This window comes from Drosophila albomicans, chromosome X, assembly GCF_009650485.2.
Source record: "Drosophila albomicans strain 15112-1751.03 chromosome X, ASM965048v2, whole genome shotgun sequence".
NCBI lineage: Eukaryota > Metazoa > Arthropoda > Insecta > Diptera > Drosophilidae > Drosophila > Drosophila albomicans.
In genome coordinates this window covers 11,459,652-11,483,437 of record NC_047627.2, presented here as the reverse complement: position 1 = coordinate 11,483,437, position 23,786 = coordinate 11,459,652, and the positions used below count along the sequence as shown (strand labels likewise).

Genomic DNA, 23,786 nt, shown 5'->3' with positions numbered 1-23,786 from the left:
GCAAAACAATTTGTGGAATTTAACACTGAATTCATTTAAGGAGAATGCTATTTCGATGGCATTAGTTAAAGGTCAGGCTTCAACACTTCAAGGACATTGCACAAGCTTTTGCTTGCCATCTTGCTGCAATTAATAGCAAATTTAATTAAATTGTTTCACCTTTTAAGCATTCTGTCACTGCAGTTTCGTGATAAATGCTTCTTTTGTGCATTAAGTTTGTTTACTCTCCGGTATTTCGCATTTATTATGGTCAACTACAAACAGTTGGTCAAAGATGTGCTAAGCAAGTGTAAATATTATTAGTTGTTAAAAATATTGACTACACTTAAATGTTGACATTGAGGTTATAGAAATTGTGTTGGTTTAAGCTGAATTATTTAGTTGAGAGTATAAGAAATTTACTTGAATTGCAAAGCATATTTAACTCGCATTCTTCTGCTGTTCATTTTGTGCTTTTGACTTTTGAATTTAAAATTTGCAAAGAATAATTATCACTTATGTATATCAATGAATATGAATATCGATACATAGATTATCAATCGACAGAAGAAGCAGCAGTTGAAAAGTTGTAAAGCTGCATTCGTTAAAGTTATGATTTTAAATTGTTAATTTTTGAGTTCATTTTGATGCCACTTAACTTTGGAACAAACAATAACATTGGATATAAGATTTTAGATTACTGAACTTGGATAATTTTGTTTTGGTTGCGATCATATAAAAATTGTAAAAGTTATTTATGAAATACTTTTCTAAGGACTACGAGTCTTAGTTGCTTTGGCTGACAATCTATTTTTTTTTTTTTGTACTCAGTGGTATATATTTATATACCAAATATAGCTCTTGGAATATTTAAATATTTTTGTAGTATAAATTTGGTATAATTAAAGAATACGGTTCTATTGAAAATGAGTAGCGAATATCTCACTTTCTTGTTTAATACTTAGCTGAATAACTGTGAATTCTTACAGCTTCGTAGTTATTTTTGTGCATAGTTTTATATGTAAATTAGTCTGTCACTTGCCTAAACCAACAAAATTGAATTATTATCGCAAGACAGATTTTAAATGATGTATAAAAATACATGATTTTTTATAGCCAACATTAAATAAACACTTACACTTAAAGTGCTTATTGAGCCAAGCTGCTCTGGGCTGTTGTACACCTGTCGTATACGTAATAGAAGACAGGGCGGGCATGTATCGAGTGTGGCACATGCAACGTGCAACGTTCAACGTGCCACCTGCATGTGGCCTGCCGCCAAAACATATTCAAGGGTTATGCAAATGCGGTCATTTAGGCAAAGCTGCGTTGAGCTTGTTAATTAAGCCGCGGCAACTGCCCGCGTCCTCGTCCTCGTCCTCGTCCTCGCTCCATTCTGCAGTAGTTTAACTTGGCTTGCAGCACACATTTTGTTGTTGAGCAACAGCTGGTTAGATGGTTAGCTGGTGGTTTGGTGGCTTTTGGTGGTTTGATGGTTAACAGGACGCACGCCTTGAGCCTGGCGCTTCTGTCACCAATTAGCTAATAGCCAATTAAGTAATTAAGCGAGCAAGGTGCAAAAACGTGACAACTGCAAATTGCCGTAAAAAATGTTTGCTTCATGTTTGCGTGAAGTGCAAAGTGTGTGTGTGTGTGTGTTGTTTTTCTATTTCTCATTTTTTATTTTTGTTGTTTTTGGAAGGCCAAATTTATGAGCGAAATTAACCTGCTGGCAATGGCCATCGATTAGCAGCTGTTGGTAATTAAAGTCCCGTCTGCCATCTAATTAGTTTTGACCCAAATTGCCAGCATTAAGGAAATGAATTGCAATTTCACAATGCAAAAACCGAGTGAAAAAAGAAGAAGGCAGCAAACCAGCAACCAGCAACCAGCAACCAACAACCGACAACTGCAGCTCCCTTGAATATCTGCAGAAAGCCCAGAAACTGAAATGCGATTTTAATAAATGCCTTGCCCCCTTTTGCGGCAGCCACAGCAACGACGTCGACAACGACGACAACGACGAGAGCGTCTCTAAAATTAGAAATTACAATTTGCGGCTGGTGGCTGTCAGGAAGGTCATGACACACATTAGCACTGCCACGCCACCTGGCGGCGAGGGAGCAAATCTGTATGACTTGAATAATTGTCGAGTCAGCAGCAAGCAACCCTCTCGCTCCTCCCTCTACCCCTCTTAAGCTGCAGTGGTTAACTCATCGCCTCATCTCTCCAAAAAAAAGACATTAGAAACTCTTTAAAACAAGCAAAGAAAATGCCGCCAAAAAACTTTGAAGTCGTGTGTTTAAGATATATCGATAGTTTAAGCACCTAGCTGACAGCTCAGTCTTTAAAGAACAATTCAAACGCAAGAACATACAGTATTGAGTGTTAAACTTTCTTTAACTTGCACTGCACTCGAGCAGTTTGAAAGATATATCGATATTTTAAGCACTTATATATGTGGTTGTTCCAACAAGTTGGCAGCACTGTACACTAAGCAGTTGGCAGCACAGCTTAGTTTGCAAAGAAGGATTGAAAAAACAAACCGTGTTGAGAGTTAAACACTCTTTAACGGTAGTCCCAACGAGTTGGCAGCACTGTGCAATAAGGTTGACAGCGCAGCCTGTAAAGAAAGATCGAAACGCAAGGAATGCATGAAAAGAACAAACAGTGATGAGAGTTAAACTTTCTTTAACTTGCACTGCACTCGAGCAGTTTGAAAGATATATCGATATTTTAAGCACTTATATATGTGGTTGTTCCAACAAGTTGGCAGCACTGTACAATAAACAGTTGGCAGCACAGCTTAGTTTGCAAGAAGGATTGAAAAAAACAAACCGTGTTGAGAGTTAAACTCTCTTTAACGGTAGTCCCAATGAGTTGCCAGCACTGTACAATAAGGTTGTCAGCTCAGCCTGTACAGAAAGATCGAAATGAAAGAAATGCATGAAAAGAACAAACAGTGATGAGAGTCAAACTATTTTTCACGATAGTTCCAACGAGTTGGCAGCACTGTGCAATAAGCAGTTGGCATCTCAGCTTAGTCAGCAAAGAAGGATCGAAATTAAAAGGAATGCATGAAAAAAAACAGTGGTGAGAATTAAACACCCTTTAATATTAACCTCAACGAGTTGGCAGCACTGTGCAATAAGGTTGACAGCTCAGCCTGTAAAGAAAGATCGAAATGCAAGGAATGCATGAACAAACAGTGATGAGAGTCAAACTCTTTTTCACGATAGTGAACGAGTTGGCAGCACTGCATAATAAGAGGTTGGCAGCTCACATCAATCTGTAAATAACAAACAGTGATGAGAGTTGAACTCTCTTTAACTTGCGCTGAACTTAAGCAATTCCGAACCACTGTGCAGGCAGTGGCTGTAATTAAATCCAGCTTCAATTTATGACGGGGCGATGGCCCAAATGGCAGGCGGCATAAAGAAATTACTCAAATCCATCAACGACGCACGCAATGACATCAGCCCCAAAGAGTAGAGCGAGAGATGGAGGGAAGACCTAAGAGAAGCCTGAGATGAAGACACAGCTGAAGCTGGGAGTCGAAGCTGCAGCTGGACTCGTCAGCCAGACAAGAGGAGAGAGGGAAAGAGAGAGAGAGACATGATGGAGCATGTTTCTCTGTGGTTGGGGGCGATAATTACCAAGACTTAAGGCCCAACGCCATCAGCTTCCGGGTCTCTAGACGAGTATGTGTTCCGTCTCCATCTTTTGCTTGTCGTTGTTGTTGTCGTTGCTGTTGTCGTTGTCTCCGTTTCCGTTTACGTCTCGTGTTTATCTTAATTTGGTTTCATGTTTTCATTTTGAGGAGCCATTGCCGACCAAATTTGCGAGCCAGCAGCAATAAAACTCAACGACGACAACAGCAGCAACATCACCAGCAGTAGCGGCAGCAACAACAGTTTTGCATCATTCAAATTGCCCGAGTCGAACACTGAGAGCATGGTGCTCACGTTCGGCCACAGCTACTTGTACAACATCGTCATTATCATCATCGCCATCATCATCATCATAATCATGACAATCGTCATGCTGTTCATCATCGTTTCATGGTCATCGTCGTCATGAACACTGACAGCACAGTCAGAGAAGTCAGTGTGCTCTGTCAGCGGCAATATTCCCAGCACATTGTCGGCAACACGTTGTTGTTGTTGTTGTTGCTGGTGTTGTTGTTGTTGTATGGAACTGGGATTCGCATTTGGGGCAGCAACGAACGAGCACTCGAGATGCTCACAGCTCATGTCTGATGCTCTATTTTGTGCTGTAACCCTATGCCACAGTTGTTCTCGTTCTCGTTCTCATTCTTGTTGTTGCTGTTGATTTTATAGCACTCGACCAACTTCAATTTCATTTTCATTTTCATTTACATTTTGTGCTATTTTGATTTCGCTCAACGACCTGCTCATCCACAATGGCGACAGCAAACCTTTTTCTATCCTTCTGACCCCCTCCCCTTTCTGCTTTCCTTTCCTCTTACTACATTTCGGTACACATTTTCGAACACAAATTTAATTCAATTTCTGCCGAAAACACTTGAGTCGGGATCTATGTTTTGAGTGAGATGGGACATTTCTCTTCTTCCCCTTCATCTTCTTCTTCTTCTATTTTATGTTATCGTCTATTTTTGGACATGCTGAGGCGAGAGAGCATAAAGCACAGCATGCCAAAGGACATCGACATCGACATCGACCAACGTTGACTGACATCACAGTCCTTTTATTAGAACTACTATCTCGAGCAGTGCTCAGCTTTAAGTTGCAAACTGGCAGCAACTGGTAGTTGTCTCTTTCGTTACTGAAATAAGACACACAGAATGTGCAAAAAAGATAAATCAGTATTATAAAAATCCAATAATAAATAATGTCGCTTCTTACTAATTATTTTATGATTTCACTACAATTGAATTATTTGTGCCTCATGTGCTATTTTTAAATCGATTAACTTGATATTTTTAGACATGAGCACGGTGGCGTATACTTAATGTGCGACGTATGTGCAACTACCAGGCATATTACGCATACGACACGTGTGCTACACATTACGACTCAACACGATTCGCGTGCAAAGGTCGTAAATTAATTTTTATGTGCCTTTCAATTACTTTACTCCGTCGATACCCACTATCAATGCATACTAATGAGCAATGCGAATAGCAATCGGATAAGAACTGCGATTCGGAATTGGGATTGAGAAAAGCCAGCAGATGGCTTATCAGCTTGGTAGCTTGGCTCGTTTACCCACTTGAAGTTGCCTTTTAATTGTTGTTCTCGTTGATGGCCCCATTAAAATGTGTGCAGCTAAATCGAGAAGCCAACAAGAACAAGAAGGAGAAAAAACACGTTACAAATAATAATGGATTAAACGTTCAAATGGTTCAACTTGAGGCTTGTCCAGTAGGCAGAAGGCCATTAATTTTCGGCCACGTAGCTGAAGATGTGTCTCGGTTAAGCCGCAGGTTGTGAGAAGACAATCCCGCATACAAAAAAAAAAAAAATGGGCTTGCATTGCGGCAAATGATGTAAACGCTTTTTGCAGCTGTGCTGCTTTACGAAAACCATTTGAATTAATTATACTGAAAGTTGTGAAAATAGAAAATGTTGTGCACCTGATGTCAGATGGAAAGACAGATAGACGGACATAAAGGCAGTTAGGGAGTAGTTTACTGGCAGCTGTGTTCCCGAGGCAAGAACTTGCTGTGTGAATGCGAACATAAAAACAAGTAAGAAATACTACAGTCGAGTGTGCTCGACTGTGAAATACCCGCTACTCATTTTGAATACAAAGAAAACAGTGTATTACTCTTTAAATATACCAAATTAATACACTACAAAATTACCAAACTATACCAAAGAATTTATTTGGTATATTTATATAGAATTACATTCAAAGTATACCGTAGGGTACAAAATATACCAAATATTACGCTAAATTACTAAACTCTACCAATGGCTATATTCAGTACTACATTCAAAATATAAAATCGTGTATAAAATATACTAGATTATCAAAATATACCTGATATTCCGTAAATGTGCTAAAATATACCCAAAGCTATATTTGGTATATAGTTATAGTACTATATATAAAATATACCATAGACTATAAAATATACCGGATTGTCAGATTGCTTAAATATACCGGATATGCAATATTTGACAATATTTTGGTATATTTATAAAGTACTACATTCATAATATATCATTGAGAACAAAATATACCAGATTGTCACCCAAAATAAGCGTTTTTCCCAATACAAAAATATTTGTTAATTGACTTCTACAATTTTTATCTGAAGTTATAATACCCTTCTACCCTATGGGTAGAGTGTATAATAACCAAGAGATACAGCTGCTAGTTACTCTTAGCCTTACTTGCTGCTCTGTAGTGCTTCTCCAGCGACTGAAACTCATTACTTATGAGCAGCTTCTGGCCTAGGCAGAGCAGTTCAGCTGGCGTACTTTCCATATGAATTATGTCCCAGTCCCTAAGGACTCGATATTACTTAAATACTGCTATTAATTGCCAGCGCAATATTTAATTCATTTTATAAACCCAGAACAGAATAATAAACGTACACTTGTTGGACACAAAAGCATTTGATTTCTGCAAGCAGCTAACAACAACAATGACAACAAACAACGACAAAGAAAAGAAACTAAACCACCTGGGCAACCACTAAAAACTACTTTGTCTTTTCTTTATAACTGTGTATGTGTGGGTGTGAAGCAACAGTTGAATAAATGCATTGCGAGGAATTCATGAATTGTAGATACTTCGCAGTCATGTTAGATATTTTGTTAACAAAGTGAATGCTAATTTAATATTAATTCAAATTTAACTACAGTTAGAATTGGAAAGAATCAGATTATACATCAAACAATTTTATAAATGTTCATAAATTTATATTTCATTTAATAACATTTGTATTTTATTTTTATTATTATTATTTTATTGAACTAACGAATACAATTTCTTATTGGCGAAGGCCTTCAGGCAATTCGGTGACGGAATCATTAAAATTTTTTAATTTTAGTAGCTCTATTCATTACAATTTCAATTCTTATAAATTTGCTTAATTGAGATGTAGCTAAACGAAATTACAAATGATCAATAAAGTGTTATTTTCGCTGAAATTGTATGAACAATGTACTTTAAATGACAAAGAACACATTTATTCGGTCATAATTGCTTAAATTGAATTAATAATAAAATCTTTATGTCAAAAATAGAGCAAATAATTATTCTCATAATATTCATTATGAGATAAACAAAAGGAGACTTTCTCCATTTGACGAGATTGGAGATTTATTAGTTTGAAGTAGAGAATTGAACTCTTGTATTTTGTGTCTAAGCTTTATTTTACAAACTTAAGCATAGGGTAGCATAAACGTTTTGTGATTTTCGTATACATAAGACAGTAAGAGATACAGATACGGATGCAGATACATTGTGTGGTGGGCACGTAGAAGCAAACAAACAGACGCTCACTTGAAAATGAAACCCCACTTGACAGTTTTCCATTTTTACTTTTATTTTTCGTGCTTTTCGCTAAAGATACTCAAGTTGCAGAACATTCACTGGCGACAGTTGCAGGGCGGAAACACGTGCAAACTCATAAATACGGCCATGGTTAGGGGGGAAGGGCAGGCGGCAGTTGGTTGCAAATTGCCAGCACACAGCAGTGTGCAACTGCCCACGCAAGTTCAGTTTTGAGTTTTCGCAAATAAACGTGGCGGGGTAAAAACGCAGCAGCAACACACACAGAAAACTACGATAAAAGCGGTTGACACTCGTTTCGTTGCACGCATCCTCCTTCTTTTTGCTTCTGCTCTTTCTTCATCACTCCTCCAACTGATTTTGCCACCGTCTTCTTTTCCATATGGTGTGAGATTGCAGCTGCTCACGTGCTTGCAACGAATGTGTTGCCCCCTTGCAAATGTCTGTGTGTGTGTGTGGAAGGTGTGTGCATCACATTCATGCTCAAGCCTCATATTTTCACTTTGATGGATGCCACCAGCTGCTGCTGCTGCCTCTGTTCTGCTCTGCTCTGCTCTGCTTGGCTGCATGCATCAGACAGCTTTCAGCAGGCCACACGCGACAGTCAGCATTTAAATTCAGCTAATGTCTTCTGTTTGCCCCGTGCTTAAGCGTTCTCTTTTTATACCCGGGCAGAAGGCTATTACAGTTTTGTGCTTGCAGGAAAGGGGCATAAGCTATATATATTCTTCATCAGCATCTACAGCCGAGACAATACATATATGTAACTATGTCCGACTGATCGTCTGTCCTTATAAACACTTGTATCTCAAAGACTATAAGAGATAGAGTTGAAGCAATCGGGTCTTAGATGGATGACAATCAGGTATATTTTGTACTCAGTGGTATATTTTAGATGTACAATAATGTATAGTATGTATATCAATATACCAAATATAGCTATTGGCATATTTGAATATTTTAGCGGAATATGTGGTATACTTTGACTATTTAGTATATATTTTAAGTGTACAACTATATAAAATATATATTGAATATTTTAGCGGAATATCTGGTATACTTTGACTATCTAGTATACATATATTTTAAGTGTACAACTATATAAAGTATATAAAGTATACCTTTAGTATTTTGCGGTATATTAATATTGTATATTCTAAGAATGATACCGCACTTATTCAAAATGGGGGTAGCGGGTATCTCACAGTCGACAACACTCTACTGTAACTTTCTTACATACGTGTTTTCCATGCCATCACTCAAATGCTGCACAGACTTCAGTTTACCGAATGGCAAAAGAAACCAGCACTTTAAGGCATACGCTAATATGTGTCTTTATATCCGATGTACTTGGAGCATTATAATTAAAAGATAATAACAAGAGGCTGGCATCTCTAGCATCTGACCCGCTTTGCTTTTCAAACTTCTCTCTCAGTTTAAAGCGAACTCGAACTGAATAAAAATTTTATGTTAAAGTCATTTATATTTGGCATCGCTTTCAAATTGAAATTTTCCTATTTTATTTATTGAATACAATAAAGTTTTGCTGTTATTAAATTTGCAACATTGGCATTGGAATTTGAATTATTTTTAAGGATTGCAGCGTAGTATTTATTTTACTCGTATTTGTTATCTGAGCAACACAACAGTGTGGTAATTGTTGCAATCATTAACATATATATTGCAATATCAATAAGCTGTAAGGACATTAAATAGTCTCTTCGCAATTGATTGTTGTGGCATCTGGCAAACGTTCAGAGACATTGCATTCGAGCAGCCGCACTTGATTTACTTGTAACTGCGAAACTGCGGAACTGCAATTGCAACTGCAACTGAAATGCAGGTCATCAAAGCGTCAACGCCACTGTTTAATTAATATAAAGCAGCTTTGCCAGAATTCGATTATACTGCTGGATTGTTCTGCATGGACGGGCGGAGGAAAAATGAAAGCGAAAATAAAAATAAAATGTCAATGGAAATAAAGTAAATGATAATAAAAACTGACACGGGTCGGATAATTGTCGCTAACCATTTCAGTGCACACAATTCTTTTGCCACACTGTGCCGCTCTGATAAACACACACACACACAGTGCATGTGTGTGTAAGTGTGTGAGTGAGTGCTTGTCGTGGTCGTCGGTTGCAACTCATCAGGATGCAATGCCTGCGGCGGTTTGCTCAACATTCCGCATTTCTTTTTGTTGCTTTCCTCTACGCTCTTGTTGTTTTCACAGCACAATGAACGCACAATCTCCCCAGTGTGTGTGTGTGAGTGTGTGCTTGTGAATATTGCTGAGCACTGCGCCAAGTATAATACTAGACTCCAGAGCGAGACGCACTAGAAAACTTATTTGCCACAAGCAAAAAATAAATCTCAAATTTAACTAAAAACTTATTTTATTTATTATGTTTCTAGTTTAAATATTCATTTTTAAGAAAAAAACTAAAATAAAATAAGGAAATAAGGAAAAATTAGCCATCATAAAGGTGAATAAAATGAGGAAAACTTGTGAGCAACAGTTTTGTGCAAAATAAATCAAACATGAAAATTTGATTGGTTTTCGCGCAGAAGCGAAGAAACATATGCACAATCATGAATAAACTGCGAGTATAATGCTGATTCCTCAGACCTTTCTGCTGTTTTTATACCCGCTACCCATAGGGTAGAAGGGTATTATAACTTTGTGCCGGCAGGAAATGTATGTAACAGGTAGAAGGAGGCATCTCCGACCCTATAAAGTACATATATTCTTGATCAGCGTCAACAGCCGAGACGATCTAGCCATGTCCGTCTGTCCGTCTGTCCGTCCGTCCGTGTAAAACACTGGATCTCAGAGACTATAAGAGATAGAACTATAATTTTTTTTTGACAGCATTTGTTATGTTTGCACGCAGATCAAGTTTGTTTCAAATTTTTGCCACGCCCACTTCCGCCCCCGCAAATCAAAAAAATCGAATAACAAGCCTAATTTTAAAGCGAATAAAGTTGCGAATTTTGGTACATACAATAAATACTATAATAGTTATGACTCCTGAAATTTTGGTTACGATCAGATAAAAATTGTGGAAGTTATTAAAGAAATAGTTTTGTATGGGCAAAAGCGCCTACTTACTAGGGTCTGAGTTGCTTTGGCCGACAATCTGCTACACTGTGCCGTCTATGGTATATTTTGAATGGTGTACTATATCGATATACCAAATATACCATTCGGTATATTTTTAGTATTTTTGCAGTATATTCGGTATATTTCGAAAATGATACCGCAATATTTTGCCTTTATTAAAAATGGGTAGCGGGTATCTCACAGTCGAGTACACTCGACTGTAGCTTTCTTTCTTGTTTCTCCTTCACTTTTTTCTCGTTCCTCGTTCTTCGCGGGCGTCATGTGAGTTTTCAGTGCAGGTTTCTCAAGCATAAACAATGCCGGTGAAATGCAATATGGAAAGCATGAAAGCAAGAAAGGAAATGCTTGGGAAAAGTGCATCAGTGGTTGAGGCAGCAGCCGCAGAAGCAGAAGCAGTTTATGTTGCCGCCTCGATAACCAAGCTGCGTCTTGTTCTTGACTTATGGCTGCACACACAGCAATTTATTATGCAAAATCAAAATATGTTTACCGTCATCACACATACACACACATAGATACAGCACCAAAGAGAGGAGTGGGAGACATTTGCATTGAAATTGGCAGGACAGCTTCAAGTTGAGCCTCAGCTTCCACTTCCACTTTGGATCGGATCGGATGTGCTTGAGTAGCACAGCTCGCAAATAACTCATTGCATAAACTTGAAGGTAACGCTTCACTTGATGGCAGATGTGATGTGATGGGTCTGGGTATGGGTCTGGGTATGGGAGGGACAAGCTGAGGGCTAGGGGCTAGTCACAACTGGCCACAAAAGCAGCAAAACAGCAAAGCAGCAAAAGAAGGCGAGCCATTGTTATCGCTATTTGTGTGCCCGGATATTTGTAAAATAATGTCAACAAAAATCCAATTTCCTTTTACCTTCCCGTTTGAATATTGCGCATATTTCTCAGCTATGCAGCGACTCTCCATTCTCCACTCTCCGCTGTCTACTCTTCACCTTCCACTCTCCACTTTTAGTGAGGCGTCGAGGTTGAGGTTCAGGTTGCGGTCGTCTGTGCCGAGTCGTCGAGTCCCTTGGAGTGTGCAACGTTCACGTAAAGTGCACTTGACGTTTTCCTCCATTTACTACGACTACGAATTTTGTGGCACTGTGTTAGTGTGGCACCGTGGCACTGTGGCACTGTGATGTCTGCCACATGCTCTTTAGCTGCTTCACTGGCGCGTACAAACAATTAGCATCCTCCTCCAGTTGTGGACATCTCTGCTTAGCTTATCAAGCTTTCCCTACTCTGGCTGTGTCTCTGTTGACAGCCTTATTTTCCATCATAATTCTATCTGCTCGTACCTTTTTGAGCGGCATATCCGCTTTCCGCCTTACGCTTGCCACTTTCCACATTCCCAACTTCCGACACACTTCATCAGCCCAAGGCCAAGCTGGACTAGCAAATTGCAGCAACAGCAGCAGCAGCCGCACTCGATTACTATTCCGTGTATTGTTATAATAAATTTCAGCTTCATTTCCTTGGTACTTGCTTTCTTTTTGTCATGCTCAAGTGCCTCTAAATATGCGAGTCCTATTGTTGTCTTCAAGAAGACCTCAATGTTCCCCATCGTCGTTGTCGTTGTCGTCGACGTTGTCGTTGTTGAGCTCCTCGTTGCCATGCACTTAATTTCCTCTGTTCACATCGTTGATTTTGCCTTCCCATCGAAGTGTTTGCCCTGCACTCCAGTGCTTGCCCAGCTTGCCATTAAGCACCACCTGACCTTTATACATACATACTTACATACATATGTATATAGCGTAGCCAACATATTTCGTCTTTTCGTCTTACCTTCTTTCCACACTTCTTCTTCATTGCTCCTCACGCACTCTCCGCTTTTCACTCTCCACTCTCCGATTGCGGCTTGTGTAAACTATAATTTATTTCAATTCATTTTAATAGATATTTATGCTTTGTTTTTCATTTGTTTGGCACGGCACTTTAATGATTACATTTCCGACATTTCAATAAATTAGGTTTCTACGCTTGATTTGTTGACACTTCCAAATGGCACAATCATTTGCATTTCCATTAGGCTTCTGCAAACACAACAAAAACAAAAAAAAAACTTATTGCAGTGAATGGTTGACTTGTTGATTGTAAAAGTATGCATAGCACAGCTTTGATATGGCATTAGCGTTAATGTAGCCAACTCGTTATTTTTGAATTTAGAGCACATTGCGAAATCAACAGAACTTTTGAAATAGTAATGTCAACAAAATTTTGCAGTTATTGCTTTGTTAGTAGTGTTGTGTAAACATCGAACAATTTACTGCAAAAGTTCGTTTGTTCATTTTTGATTAATGAACTTCGATTGTTCATCGTTCGATAACCGATAAGTTCGTTTTGTTCTGTTGTAGCGACTAATCAAAAATGGAACCTGTGAACAAGTGAACTGAACAAAAGAGAACAGATGAAGGTGAACTTATTCATTTTGCTTGCTCTTATTTTCGCTCCTTTTCGTTCATTCGAAGAGACGTAATAAATAGTTTAATTCTAAACGCTTGTGAAATGTTACTCGATTTTGCTTGAGAATTATCAGCGAATAAGAATTCAGGAACACCGAGCTGAGTCGCAGTCATTGCTCATATGTTTGGTTTGCGAATGCAGAATGCGTGAATAAGTTCAATTGCACACACGCTGCTAAGAAATTGCTTGTCCTCAAAGATTGTTTGCATTTTGCATGCAGCGACAACGTCACAGCAATGAAAAGGAGAGTGAGTGCTTCAAGTGCTTGGCAAACAGGAACTAAGTGCAGACAATTTGCGAAAATTAAAACTGGCAGCAAGCTCTATGGAAAGCGTTTAACTAAGGAATTGAAAAACGCTTTCGTTCGCTTGTCTCCATTTAACAGGAAAATCGCATTAAATAACAGAGCAGCGAGTACACAAAAGTGACGCAGACTGAAAAGCATAAATAATACGAAGAAAAGGCATAGAGCGAAAGAGAGAGAGTGAGAGAGAGGGAGAGCTGTTTAACAGCTGATGATGCCAAAGAAGTCAGCAGTGTTAGCAATTTTGACAAGGGCCAAAAAATCGAGAGAGTGAGAGAGAAGAGCTCATGTAATCCGCTGTTGCTGTTGCAGTTGCATAAGTCTATCAATAAATAATAAATTTGAACTTCATTCAATTTGCAACAGACATACGCTCGAGAGACGCTGCAAAACGCCATGTTGCAAATACCAATATAAATGGAAATGCTGCTGTGTTGATGTTGCTGTTGTTGTTGTTGTTGTTGCTGCTTCTGTTGCTGAAGCTGATGCATTACTGTTGCTGGCAACGCATAAAACATGCAAATGCACCAAATTCTACCAAATTGCACTGAAAACCCGCTGAATAGAAAATGCGAGCAACATAAAAGCGCAGCTGCAAACAAAGGAAATGCAATTTGGTTTTACACTTGAGATGCGTTGTAAGGCGTAATCGCAATATATAAATAAATAATCATAGCATTACGTAGCTCAAGTCCTAAAATATGTATTTTGGAGAGTTAGATGTCATGATTACAAAATGATAAATTTGATTGTGCAAATTATACACCCAAAGGTATTAATCGATGGATAATAAATTCATATTTTAAACATGTGTGAATGATTCTCTTTGTCCTAAATAACTATAGTCTTTAATATTCTTCAAAATTTGATTGCGATCCCATACAAGTTTATTAAACTTTTGTATGGCAAAAAACGCCTTATGCAATCGGTCCATAACTGCTTTGGCTGTTAATCTGGTATATTTTGCACTATATGGTATATTTTGAATGTGCTGGTTTATCAATATACCAAATATAGCATTCGCAATCGGGTCCCAGCTAATTTGGCTGTTTATGTGGTATAATTTGAATGTTGTAGTATATAAATGTACCAACTATAGCCTTCAGTATATTTTGGCACTTTTGGTAATTAACTTGGAATATTTTACCACATTGTTTTTGTACAAAATGGGTAGCAGGTAGCTTTCTTACTGGTTTTAGTTCGATTTCTCTTCGACCGCAGTGTAGACCAAACAGAGAGTAAATAAAGCGAACGATTAATTGTATTTCTTTTTCTTTTTTGTATTTATTTATTCATGCACAATGAATTTCTGAATTTAATTAGCTGGTGCGATGCGATTGTCCCTCTTCGTGTTATTTGCTAACTTTGCTGCGCTTCTCCTTCTTTGCAAGGCTCTGAGTCGCAAGGCTTCACTTCCCCATTGGCAGCTGTAGCAGCTGTAGCAGTAGTAGACTGTGCATCCTGCTTCTCTTCCTTTGCTGTATCGGTGCACTGATTCGCTGTTGAGGTCTCTGTTGGAGCACATGCCATGCTCGGATGTGGTCCAATGTAGAAAGGATTGAAGGGTTTATCGTCAGACATCTTGTGAGGCAAAAAGATCTCTTAAATTTCGAATGAGGGACAATCTCAAAAAAAAAGAAAAAAGAAATTTAGACTTTTACGAACTGATCCGAATGAACAATAATACACAACTGAGAGAAAAATTCTAACATTGCACATGAAATGCCAAAAAGTTGCCTACTATGATCATATAAAAAAATATATATATATTATTTTAATGAAAAAATGCAATCACTATTGAAAGTAAAGAAAAATATTCATGAAATGTTAATATGCTTATGAAGTATATTATTCATACTCATGTGTTTTGTTTAATACACATACATATATGTAAATACTAAATTAAATAAGGGTTTATTAACGATGAAACTTGTTTAAATAAATATAATATATAATAGTAATATGATTACAAATGTTTAGATGTGTATAATATAAAGGAAACGGTTTTAAATGAAATTACAAATTACTATTATGAATGTAGTGGTATATCAATATACCAAATACATATATCATTCTGCTGTTTTGCGGTATATTTAAAGAATAATACCGCAATGTTTTGCTTTTATTCATATTTATGCATAGCTGAAATCTCAAATTTGTATGATCGGAATTTGTTAAAATGTAAATACAAATAGCATGCTTTAATTATTTACCCAAGGTTTGAATTTGAATGCATACAAATATCACGTATACGACCACGCTAAAACACACACACACACACATGCACACAGAGAGAGTTCTTGGTGTTGAGTGATGAACTAAAAAATATGAAATAAACAAAATCAAGCCTCTGATATTTTATCTTGTTCTCTTCCCCAATCTTTCTATCGCCGCGCAGATGAGTTGAGAATTGTGCAATTGGAGTGCAGGTTGAAGACGCAGTTGAATTTGCAAATTGAAGTTGAAGCTAAAGCAAAACGTATAGAGAACTAACGCTATTATCGCCAACATGTAAATGACAACATCAGAATGATCAGAATGCAACTAAAACTACTAACCCAACTACTAGCAGCAGACAGGCGCCTAACAACAACAACAACAACAACAACAACAACAACTAGCAACTAGACGGACCAGGCGGCGGCTACCAGGCAACCAGGCAACCGCATCTGATCAGTTGCCCAGTCGGCCAGTCAGCCAGTTAGCCAGTCTATCAATCTAACCACCAGCAGCAACAGCAGTAGATCATCTAAAAGTTAAAGAGAGAAGAGTGCGCCATGGCCGGACCTCAAGTGCAGCACACGCAGCGACCCAACAGCGCCTACTACACAGGCCTCAATGGCAGCGGTGGCTCCAACGGAGCCTCAGGTGGAGGTGGAGGAGCTGCAGCTGGAGCTGGTGGCATGGCGAGCAGCGCCTCGCATACGGGACTGGGACTGCATGCACTGCGTCAGGTGTCCAATGAGACGGAGCTCATCTATCGCGGCAGCCACAGCAATGGCACCGTCAACGAGCTCACCGGGGGACGGCAGCTGACGGGCAGCAACAGTCGGATCATTCAACAGCAGCCGGCGCACAGTTCGCGGGACAATATTGTGAGCAGCATTGCGGGCACCGGCAGCTGTGCCACCGATGCACTCATCGGTACCATTTCCACAAGTGCTGGAGCTGGTGGTGGATCTGGAGGAGCTGGACCTACTTCGGCAGCTGGAGCTGGCAGCAGCAATGCGTCGGTATTAAAGAAATCGAATACGCAGCGAAGTATTGAGATCATTGTGGATGCGTCGCAATGTGGCAAGGATGCTGTCGCCGATCTCGATGATGTGGAGCAGGGCGAGGGCGGTGGCCAGGAGTCGTCGTCGTCGGTTCGCAAGTCGTCGCGTCATCGCCATCGGCCGCTGCATCGACGTCTCATCAGCTATCTGCGCAATTTGTTCCAGGGCAGCGCCGCACAGAATGGTAAGCGAATTGTAGTAGCCCTGGTTCCTGGTTGAGCAAGCTCTCCGCCTCTCCGTTTCTCTCGTTTCTCCAGTCCCCAATTCTTAGTCCCGATTTATCTCTGCAATACTGAATGCATTTCTTTCTATTTCTCTCTTCCCCAAACTCTCTTCTTTTGTGCATATTTCTCTTCGTGCTCGTTGCGCAGCTTTGACTGAACTCCTCTTGGCCTTGGGCTGCATCTCGAAGCGTAAGCGGTGTTCGTTGCCCCTCCCCCTCTCTTCACTACTTTACACAACTTCGCCACTAACCGCCTACGCATCGATTGATTCTTGACTAACCTCCACTCCAATTTAAATGTGTGTTCGTTGTGTGCTTGAAGCTGTTCCTTAACTAACTCCAAACTTGATTTCTTCGCTAGCGAGAAAACTTCCATTTGTATTGCATCGTTGGCAACTCTAGCTTCTAGTTCTGTGAATTATACAAATTTGTGCAATTAACTAATATTAATAACATTAAAAAACTTGCAAAGCTAACTCAGATCAAAATCGTAGTAGCGAATTGCAAACGAAAAACAATCGAAAACAAAACAATTTGACTCCGCTTGATTTACTTTTTATACCCGCTACCCATAGGGTAGAAGGGTATTATAACTTTGTGCCGGCAGGAAATGTATGTAACAGGTAGAACGAGGCATCTCCGACCCTATAAAGTATATATATTCATGATCAGCGTCAACAGCCGAGACGATCTAGCCATGTCCGTCTGTCCGTCTGTGTGTCTGTGTGTCTGTGTGTCTGTCCGTCTGTCCGTCCGTCCGTATGAACACCTAGATCTCAGAGACTATAAGAGATAGAGCTATAATTTTTTTTCGACAGCATTTGTTATGTTTGCACGCAGATCAAGTTTGTTTCAAATTTTTGCCACGCCCTCTTCCGCCCCCGTAAATCAAAAAAATCGAATAACAAGCGTAATTTAAAAGCTTTTATTTTAAAAGTATTTATGATCCCTGAAAATTTGGTTGCGATCAGATAAAAATTGTCGAAGTTATTAAAGAAATACTTTTGTATGGGCAAAAACGCCTACTTACTAGGGGTCTAATTTGCTTTGGCCGACAATCTGGTATATTGTGCCGTCTATGGTATATTTTGAATGGTGTACTATATCGATATACCAAATATACCATGTGGTATATTTTTTTAGTATTTTTAGTATATTTGCTATATTTTTTATAATAATACCCCAAAATATATTTTTAGTATGTTTGTAGTATAATTGGTATGTTTTGAGAATAATACCGCAAAATATATTGCTTTTATTCAAAATGGGTAGCGGGTATCTCACAGTCGAGCACTCTCGACTGTAGCTTTCTTACTTGTTTATTATCTTTTTACGTTTGTGTTTATGCTATATTTGATACAATCAAACCTAAAATATTTAAATACGAAAGCATTTACATATGTATATATGAAAGTTAATTCGACATATAAAATTTTCGCTTTATTTATTTTCTTAATTGTATTTTACAACTTTTTCTTCGCGCGCTCATCTTCCACCACTCAAGAACTATGTAAGTGCCGTCTCGTTATGAACTAGGTCGATCACACAACTGATCAAATGAACAAGCTCTTTGAAGGTCCTTCATATAGTAGATTTGATTGTCATGCTCGTAAGATCTTGTTAGATCATTCATTCTTTTATTCGATTATTTCAATTTAGTCGGTTTAGATTTATTGTAATGTTGATATTAAAAATAAACATTAACATATGAAACTTTGACGGAAACAGCAATGGGAGTGCAACAAACCAAATCTATTCGAATAGGTCTAAAACGAAAAAACGTGGCTGAAAAGAAATAACGTATTAGTTTTCGATCTATAAGAACAAGTTATTCGTTCAGTTCGAATTGAACTACTGAACTGCTTCACCAAAATTAACTAAAAAGCACAATTCTAGTCGGTACAGTATTGCATTTTTAATACATATCGATTTCAATCACTTGATTACACGATAGTACGTGGAAGACATTAATTATATACATTTCGATATAAGTATTCTCAATTCCAATACAGCTATTATTATTATTATTACTATTATTACTCATACATATGTTGCTTCCTTGAAACCAAATCCTTTGCCAAGCAACTCGTTGAAATGCAAATTGAATCTATAAGTCTTCCTCTGCAATTGCAATTGCTTTGTTATTATAACAAGTACATATATGACGAGAATATATCATTCAACATTTGGCAAACTGATGAGCTTAATAAAATAAAAAAGTTACTCGACTTGTGCTCAATTTGTAAAAATACATTCTCTGAAGTAGCAAATCGATATGAAATGCAATACGTCTATATAACATAATACTCCACGCGCCAGACGGAATTGTTTAAGGACACGCCTACGCTTTCGCTGGCTTCATTTCAATGTGCCTGCCACGTGGAGCACCTTGACAATGACAGTTTGATAGCAGACACCGAAATGAAAATCGAAACAATCGAGGGTGCGATGCGATTCGGTTCGATTCGATTTCGAGTGGAAATTCAGAGACAGAAACTTTCCGCCACAAGGATACGAGTATCTGCTGCAGCTTCATGGCGTAATTCGGGACACAACAACAACAACTTGGGTAAATTTGAATTCAGTTTGGCATTGTGATCGGCTTTTGGCTTTTATACTTCTCGCCCCCGTTTCCGTCTTATGTCGCAAAATGAGTTGCGAGTGCCGGATTTGCAGCTCCGTTTGGCTTGGCCAGCGATGAGCTGAGCAAAAGTTTTATTGAAAAAGTTTGATGAATGACAAGTTGGCCTCATCCTCTGGCCTCTGTCTCTTCGCTTTCCGCTCCCCGCCAGCCACTTCCCTCTGACCACGCTCACAGATAAAACTCTTCCTCAGCTGAAACGAACTGCTCTCAATTTATATTAATATGCACAATGACAATGCACTTAAATAGCTGCCGAAAGTCGCATTTGTGCATTAAAAAGACATTTGCTTATCTCTGGACGCCATTCAGCGAAACACTTGATCAACACTTATCACTGCACGCAACTTTACAACACTGATTGCAGACTGCAGACTTCATGTGCATCATAATGCATAAACATATTTTGCATTGAAGCAAATCTCCCTAATGTCTTTTAATATTTGCTAGTTTGTTTAAAGTTTTCAAATATCTTTTATTAGTTTAGCTGTTGTGAAAACATTTTAAACAGAGCTTTAAATATCAGTTAAATATAATTTTAAAAGTCTTTTGAATTTTTCAGTTTTACTTTTTAAAAAAGGGTTTCAAATTTATTTTTAGACTTTTTTGAATATCTTTACAATTTATCAGCAGTATCTTTTCCATAATTTCTGAATTGCTCTAAGATCTCTTTAGTTGTGTTTTTTAAAAAATTGTTATCTCTTCCAAGATTTCTAAATATCTCATCAATCTGTTAAGTAGTATTTTTTAAAAAGGTTTATAGTCTTTTATAATTATCAGTACTTTTTTTTTAAAATAGGTTGTTAAAATTTACTTATAGGGCATTTTGAATGATTTTTTTTAAATTATTAGCAGTATCTCTTCCAATATTTCTTTTAAAACTCTTGCTATTTATAAATTTATTTTTAAGGTAGTTTGATTTGTTTGTATTAGCTTGGAATAATATTAATATCATTTGCTTAGCAATGCTTTTTAATAACTATGCAATGTATCAATATAATATTTCTTTAAGTTTGATCAATACACAAAATCATTCACGCTTGGTGCTAAGTTCATTTATTATTTTGATAGCATAACCCAAGCCGTAAATCAAATTTAAGGTCTTTCGATCATTGCTATTGCTAACATTGTTCAACACTGTCAAAGTTTACTCCTCGATGCCTCGTCACTTTTTTATCTGCTCGCCAACATTTTGTTCAAAAGCGAAGACAACAAAAGATTGGACAGATGACAACAGAGGAAAAGAAATGATATATTTTTTTATTTATAGTAATAAGCTGTAGTAAAATTGTTGTCTGCTGTTCCTTCGTTTCGGCTTTGGCAGCTCTCTCTCTGTTTCAGCTTCTGCTTGCTGTCGCTTTGTACATTGAGTTTGCCGCTGGCTGCATTTTATTGTTTCCTTCTCCCGGGGGCCAGCTCAATCAGAGTGTGGTTCCCCCTCCTCGCCTCCTCTTCGTCATCTTCTTTTCTAACAGCAGCATCAGCATCAACAGCATCTCCCTGCTGTCTTCATCTCAATTTCCGTTGCAGACTTTGTCTCTGGTCCATTTGCCTCTTGGCCTTTTTCTTGCTCTCACTCGCTCGCTTGCTTGCTGTTGCCTTGCTGTCTTCGTTGTCTTCGTTTTGTTCGTTGTCTTCGCTGCTGCTGTTGTAGTTGTAAGTCCTTTTTGTTGTCCATCAGTCCGTCTGGCTTGTTAGTTTTGTCTTGACTTTTTGTTTGCCCTTCGCCTGTTTATTCTGTGCTTTACTGCACTTCATAATTTCTTCATTACGACCACATCCACACCAAAGTCTTACACCCACACCCACACTCATACACCCATACACTCACTCTCGCACTCGCACTCATTCGTGCCATAATTGAATTCAGCGTCTGCATTTTGTGGTCGCTTCAATTTGTGCACTTGATGGCCGAGAGTGAAGGTCCTTTTAGCTTTTAGCCTGCGCCTTGCACACTGCTCACTGCTCACTGCTCACTGGCCCCGGCTTTAATTATCATTTCATTATTCGCTCTTTCTTGCATGTTGTTTGATACTCGTTCGCATTCGCGTTTCTCGTTCTATAACATTATTTTTAATGGCAACTGCCACATTTTAAGTGCTTGTGCAACCTCACGATGAACTCAGCTCAGCTCAGCTCTGGTCTTTGGCTGTGATTCCATCTCGACAGCAAAACACCTGCATGTGCCACCTTTGACTTGGTCTTCGTCTTCGTCTTCGCTTTGGTCTGCAGTCTACATTTAGCTGTCTGCGGTCTGCAGTCTTCACATTTTAGTCTGACTATCTTGACAGTTGCCTCAGTGGCCTCACTTGCATTTGTTTCTCTCTCTCTCTCTCGTTTTCTCTTGTCACTTGTCTCGTGTTTGGCGCACTTTCACTGCCTTTCACGTGCATTCAGCCGAAAGCGCAAGGATGCCAGGACACTTTGTCCTTTGTCTGTCATGTTTGTTTTTTCCGTTTCGTTTCGTTTCTTTTCTTTTCTCTCTCTTTCTCCCACTGTTGTATTATTTTTATTATTATTTTGCTGCTGCTTCTGCTGCTGCCTTCGCACTCATTCGCATGTTTGTATGTATGTTATTTAAGTGTCAGGGCTGCCACATTTTAATTTATTTAAGCGCATTCTACGCGGCTTGCAAATGAGTTAAGTGCATTTCGTTTTTCATATAATTTTTTACACTTTTTCATCATTATACCCTGAACTTCTTACACTCATTACAAGGTGTGTACTAACTGTAGGTAAAAATCAATCATGAGCAGCTAAGTAACTAGCAAAAAAGTAATATAACATAGCAATTTCACTTTTATTACAAAAAGTGATACTAAATGATGTATGAAAAATAAGCTTTTGAAATACTTATTACATCAAGAAATAAAGGTAAAAATAAAATTTGCTGCTATAAAATTTGAGTGTTTTCCTTTCGATCTTGAATGCTGAACAATTCAAAGTGTCTGTTTAAATTACATATTCACAAGATAAGTCATAAGCTTTATGTTTTATACATATTAAGAAGCAAGCGAGAGATTTAGAAAGATTGTAGTCAAATATGTTTTCATTATAAACATAAATACTAGAATCAAGTGTTGATCAATAATATTAATAGTAGGTAGGTAACCTTCGGTATAATTCAGTATGTATCTTGAATTTGTTGCTATACAATGTTCCCCATTTAATCTTGATCTTGTTTTTATTTCTTGTTGAATTCTGACCACAGCATAACTCGCAGTCGAGTACACTCGCTTAGTGGCTTTTCTCTTACTTTTCACTTGTATTTTTAGTGGCTGTTTGGCTGCGTGGAAAAGTTTTTGCATTCAGGTTGCCAGCGTCGAGATGAATGTGTGTTTATCTGTATAAGTCCAGCACAGCAGCAGCTGAAACAACTGCAGTAAACTCTCCCTCACTCTCTCTCTCTCTCTCTCTCTCTCTCTCTCTCTTTCTCTGGCCAGCAATTAGTTGGTAATTGTCTGGGCAACGGCAGCAACGGTAACCATAACCCATGGTCAGCAACAGTCGCTGCCACCAAATGTGCAATAAAATCCAGAAGCAGCTTCAGCAGCAGCACCAGCAGCCAAGAACAATAATAACAAAAACGACAGCGAAAAATAAGCATTGTTCCATTATTGCAAGTTTGCTCAGCGACATTGCATAGCGGCAACAATGTGACGACGATGTGCAACGCGCCCGCCACAAACTTTGTCGTCAGTCCTTGCCTCAGCTTTTTGCTTTTTTCGTTTCGTAGAACAAAAATGTTCCACATACGCCGTGTGCGCCCGCTGTTTGGGCTATGAAATATCCACGCGCCGTAAATTACGCGAATTTCAACGAGATAAGTGTTTGCCATTGTCTTACTGCCGCGCACAGTTTTACATCGCATTGCCTTGCGAGCCTGCAAAAAATAAGAAAACAAAAACCTCCAGCATATCGCGAATTGTGTGCCACACACATTTGTTGCAGCTTTCCCTTGCCCCCCGTTGACTGCTGTTGTCTTTATTATAAAATCTATTATTGCTAAATACCATTCCACAAATTGTTGCACTTGAGTCCGCAGCTATTTCATGCTGAATTTACGACTCGTTCGCCGTGATTTATACGGTTTGCAATTGCATTCTTTAGGCTTGATTTAATCAAAGCTCTCTCTCTCTCTCTCTCTCGTTAAACTAAGTACACAATTACTTCTCGTACTCCCAGCGACATGGCTTAAGCAGAAAGTCAACTAATCGTAGAGCAATCCCTTAGAAGCTACTCGATAAATTAGTATGAATTACT

General features: G+C 38.5%; 3 protein-coding genes across 4 annotated transcripts in view; 2 read left to right on the top strand and 1 right to left on the bottom strand.

Annotated features, from left to right (window-relative positions):
- The window catches only part of LOC117578281 (serine/threonine-protein kinase phg2-like), a 72,800-nt gene extending 56,814 nt beyond the window's left edge, over positions 1–15,986 (top strand). Inside the window, exon 3 of one of the 2 annotated variants that reach the window (XR_007955251.1) lies at positions 15,783–15,874. Coding sequence is in view for 1 of the 2 variants with exons in the window: in XM_052006556.1 (XP_051862516.1) it covers positions 15,783–15,877 (95 nt within the window). In the remaining variant the exon portion in view is untranslated. Of the gene's footprint in view, positions 1–15,782 lie in introns of both variants that reach the window. The other variant, XM_052006556.1, reaches the window with a different exon arrangement.
- LOC127565849 (uncharacterized) lies at positions 14,676–15,086 on the bottom strand. The gene has a single exon (XM_052006562.1). The coding sequence runs from the start codon at positions 14,963–14,965 to the stop codon at positions 14,744–14,746; it is 222 nt and encodes a 73-aa protein (XP_051862522.1). The 5' UTR covers positions 14,966–15,086; the 3' UTR covers positions 14,676–14,743.
- A 4-nt stretch (positions 15,987–15,990) lies between the features above and the next one.
- LOC117578282 (uncharacterized) overlaps positions 15,991–23,786 on the top strand; it is a 38,416-nt gene continuing 30,620 nt past the window's right edge. Inside the window, 1 exon segment of the mRNA XM_034263719.2 lies at positions 15,991–16,843. Coding sequence (XP_034119610.2) covers positions 16,162–16,843 — 682 coding nt within the window. The 5' untranslated portion in view covers positions 15,991–16,161.

Excerpts from the sequence above, each read along its gene's own strand:
- LOC127565849 (XM_052006562.1), bottom strand. The coding sequence starts at position 14,965 with ATGTCTGACGATAAACCCTTCAATCCTTTCTACATTGGACCACATCCG.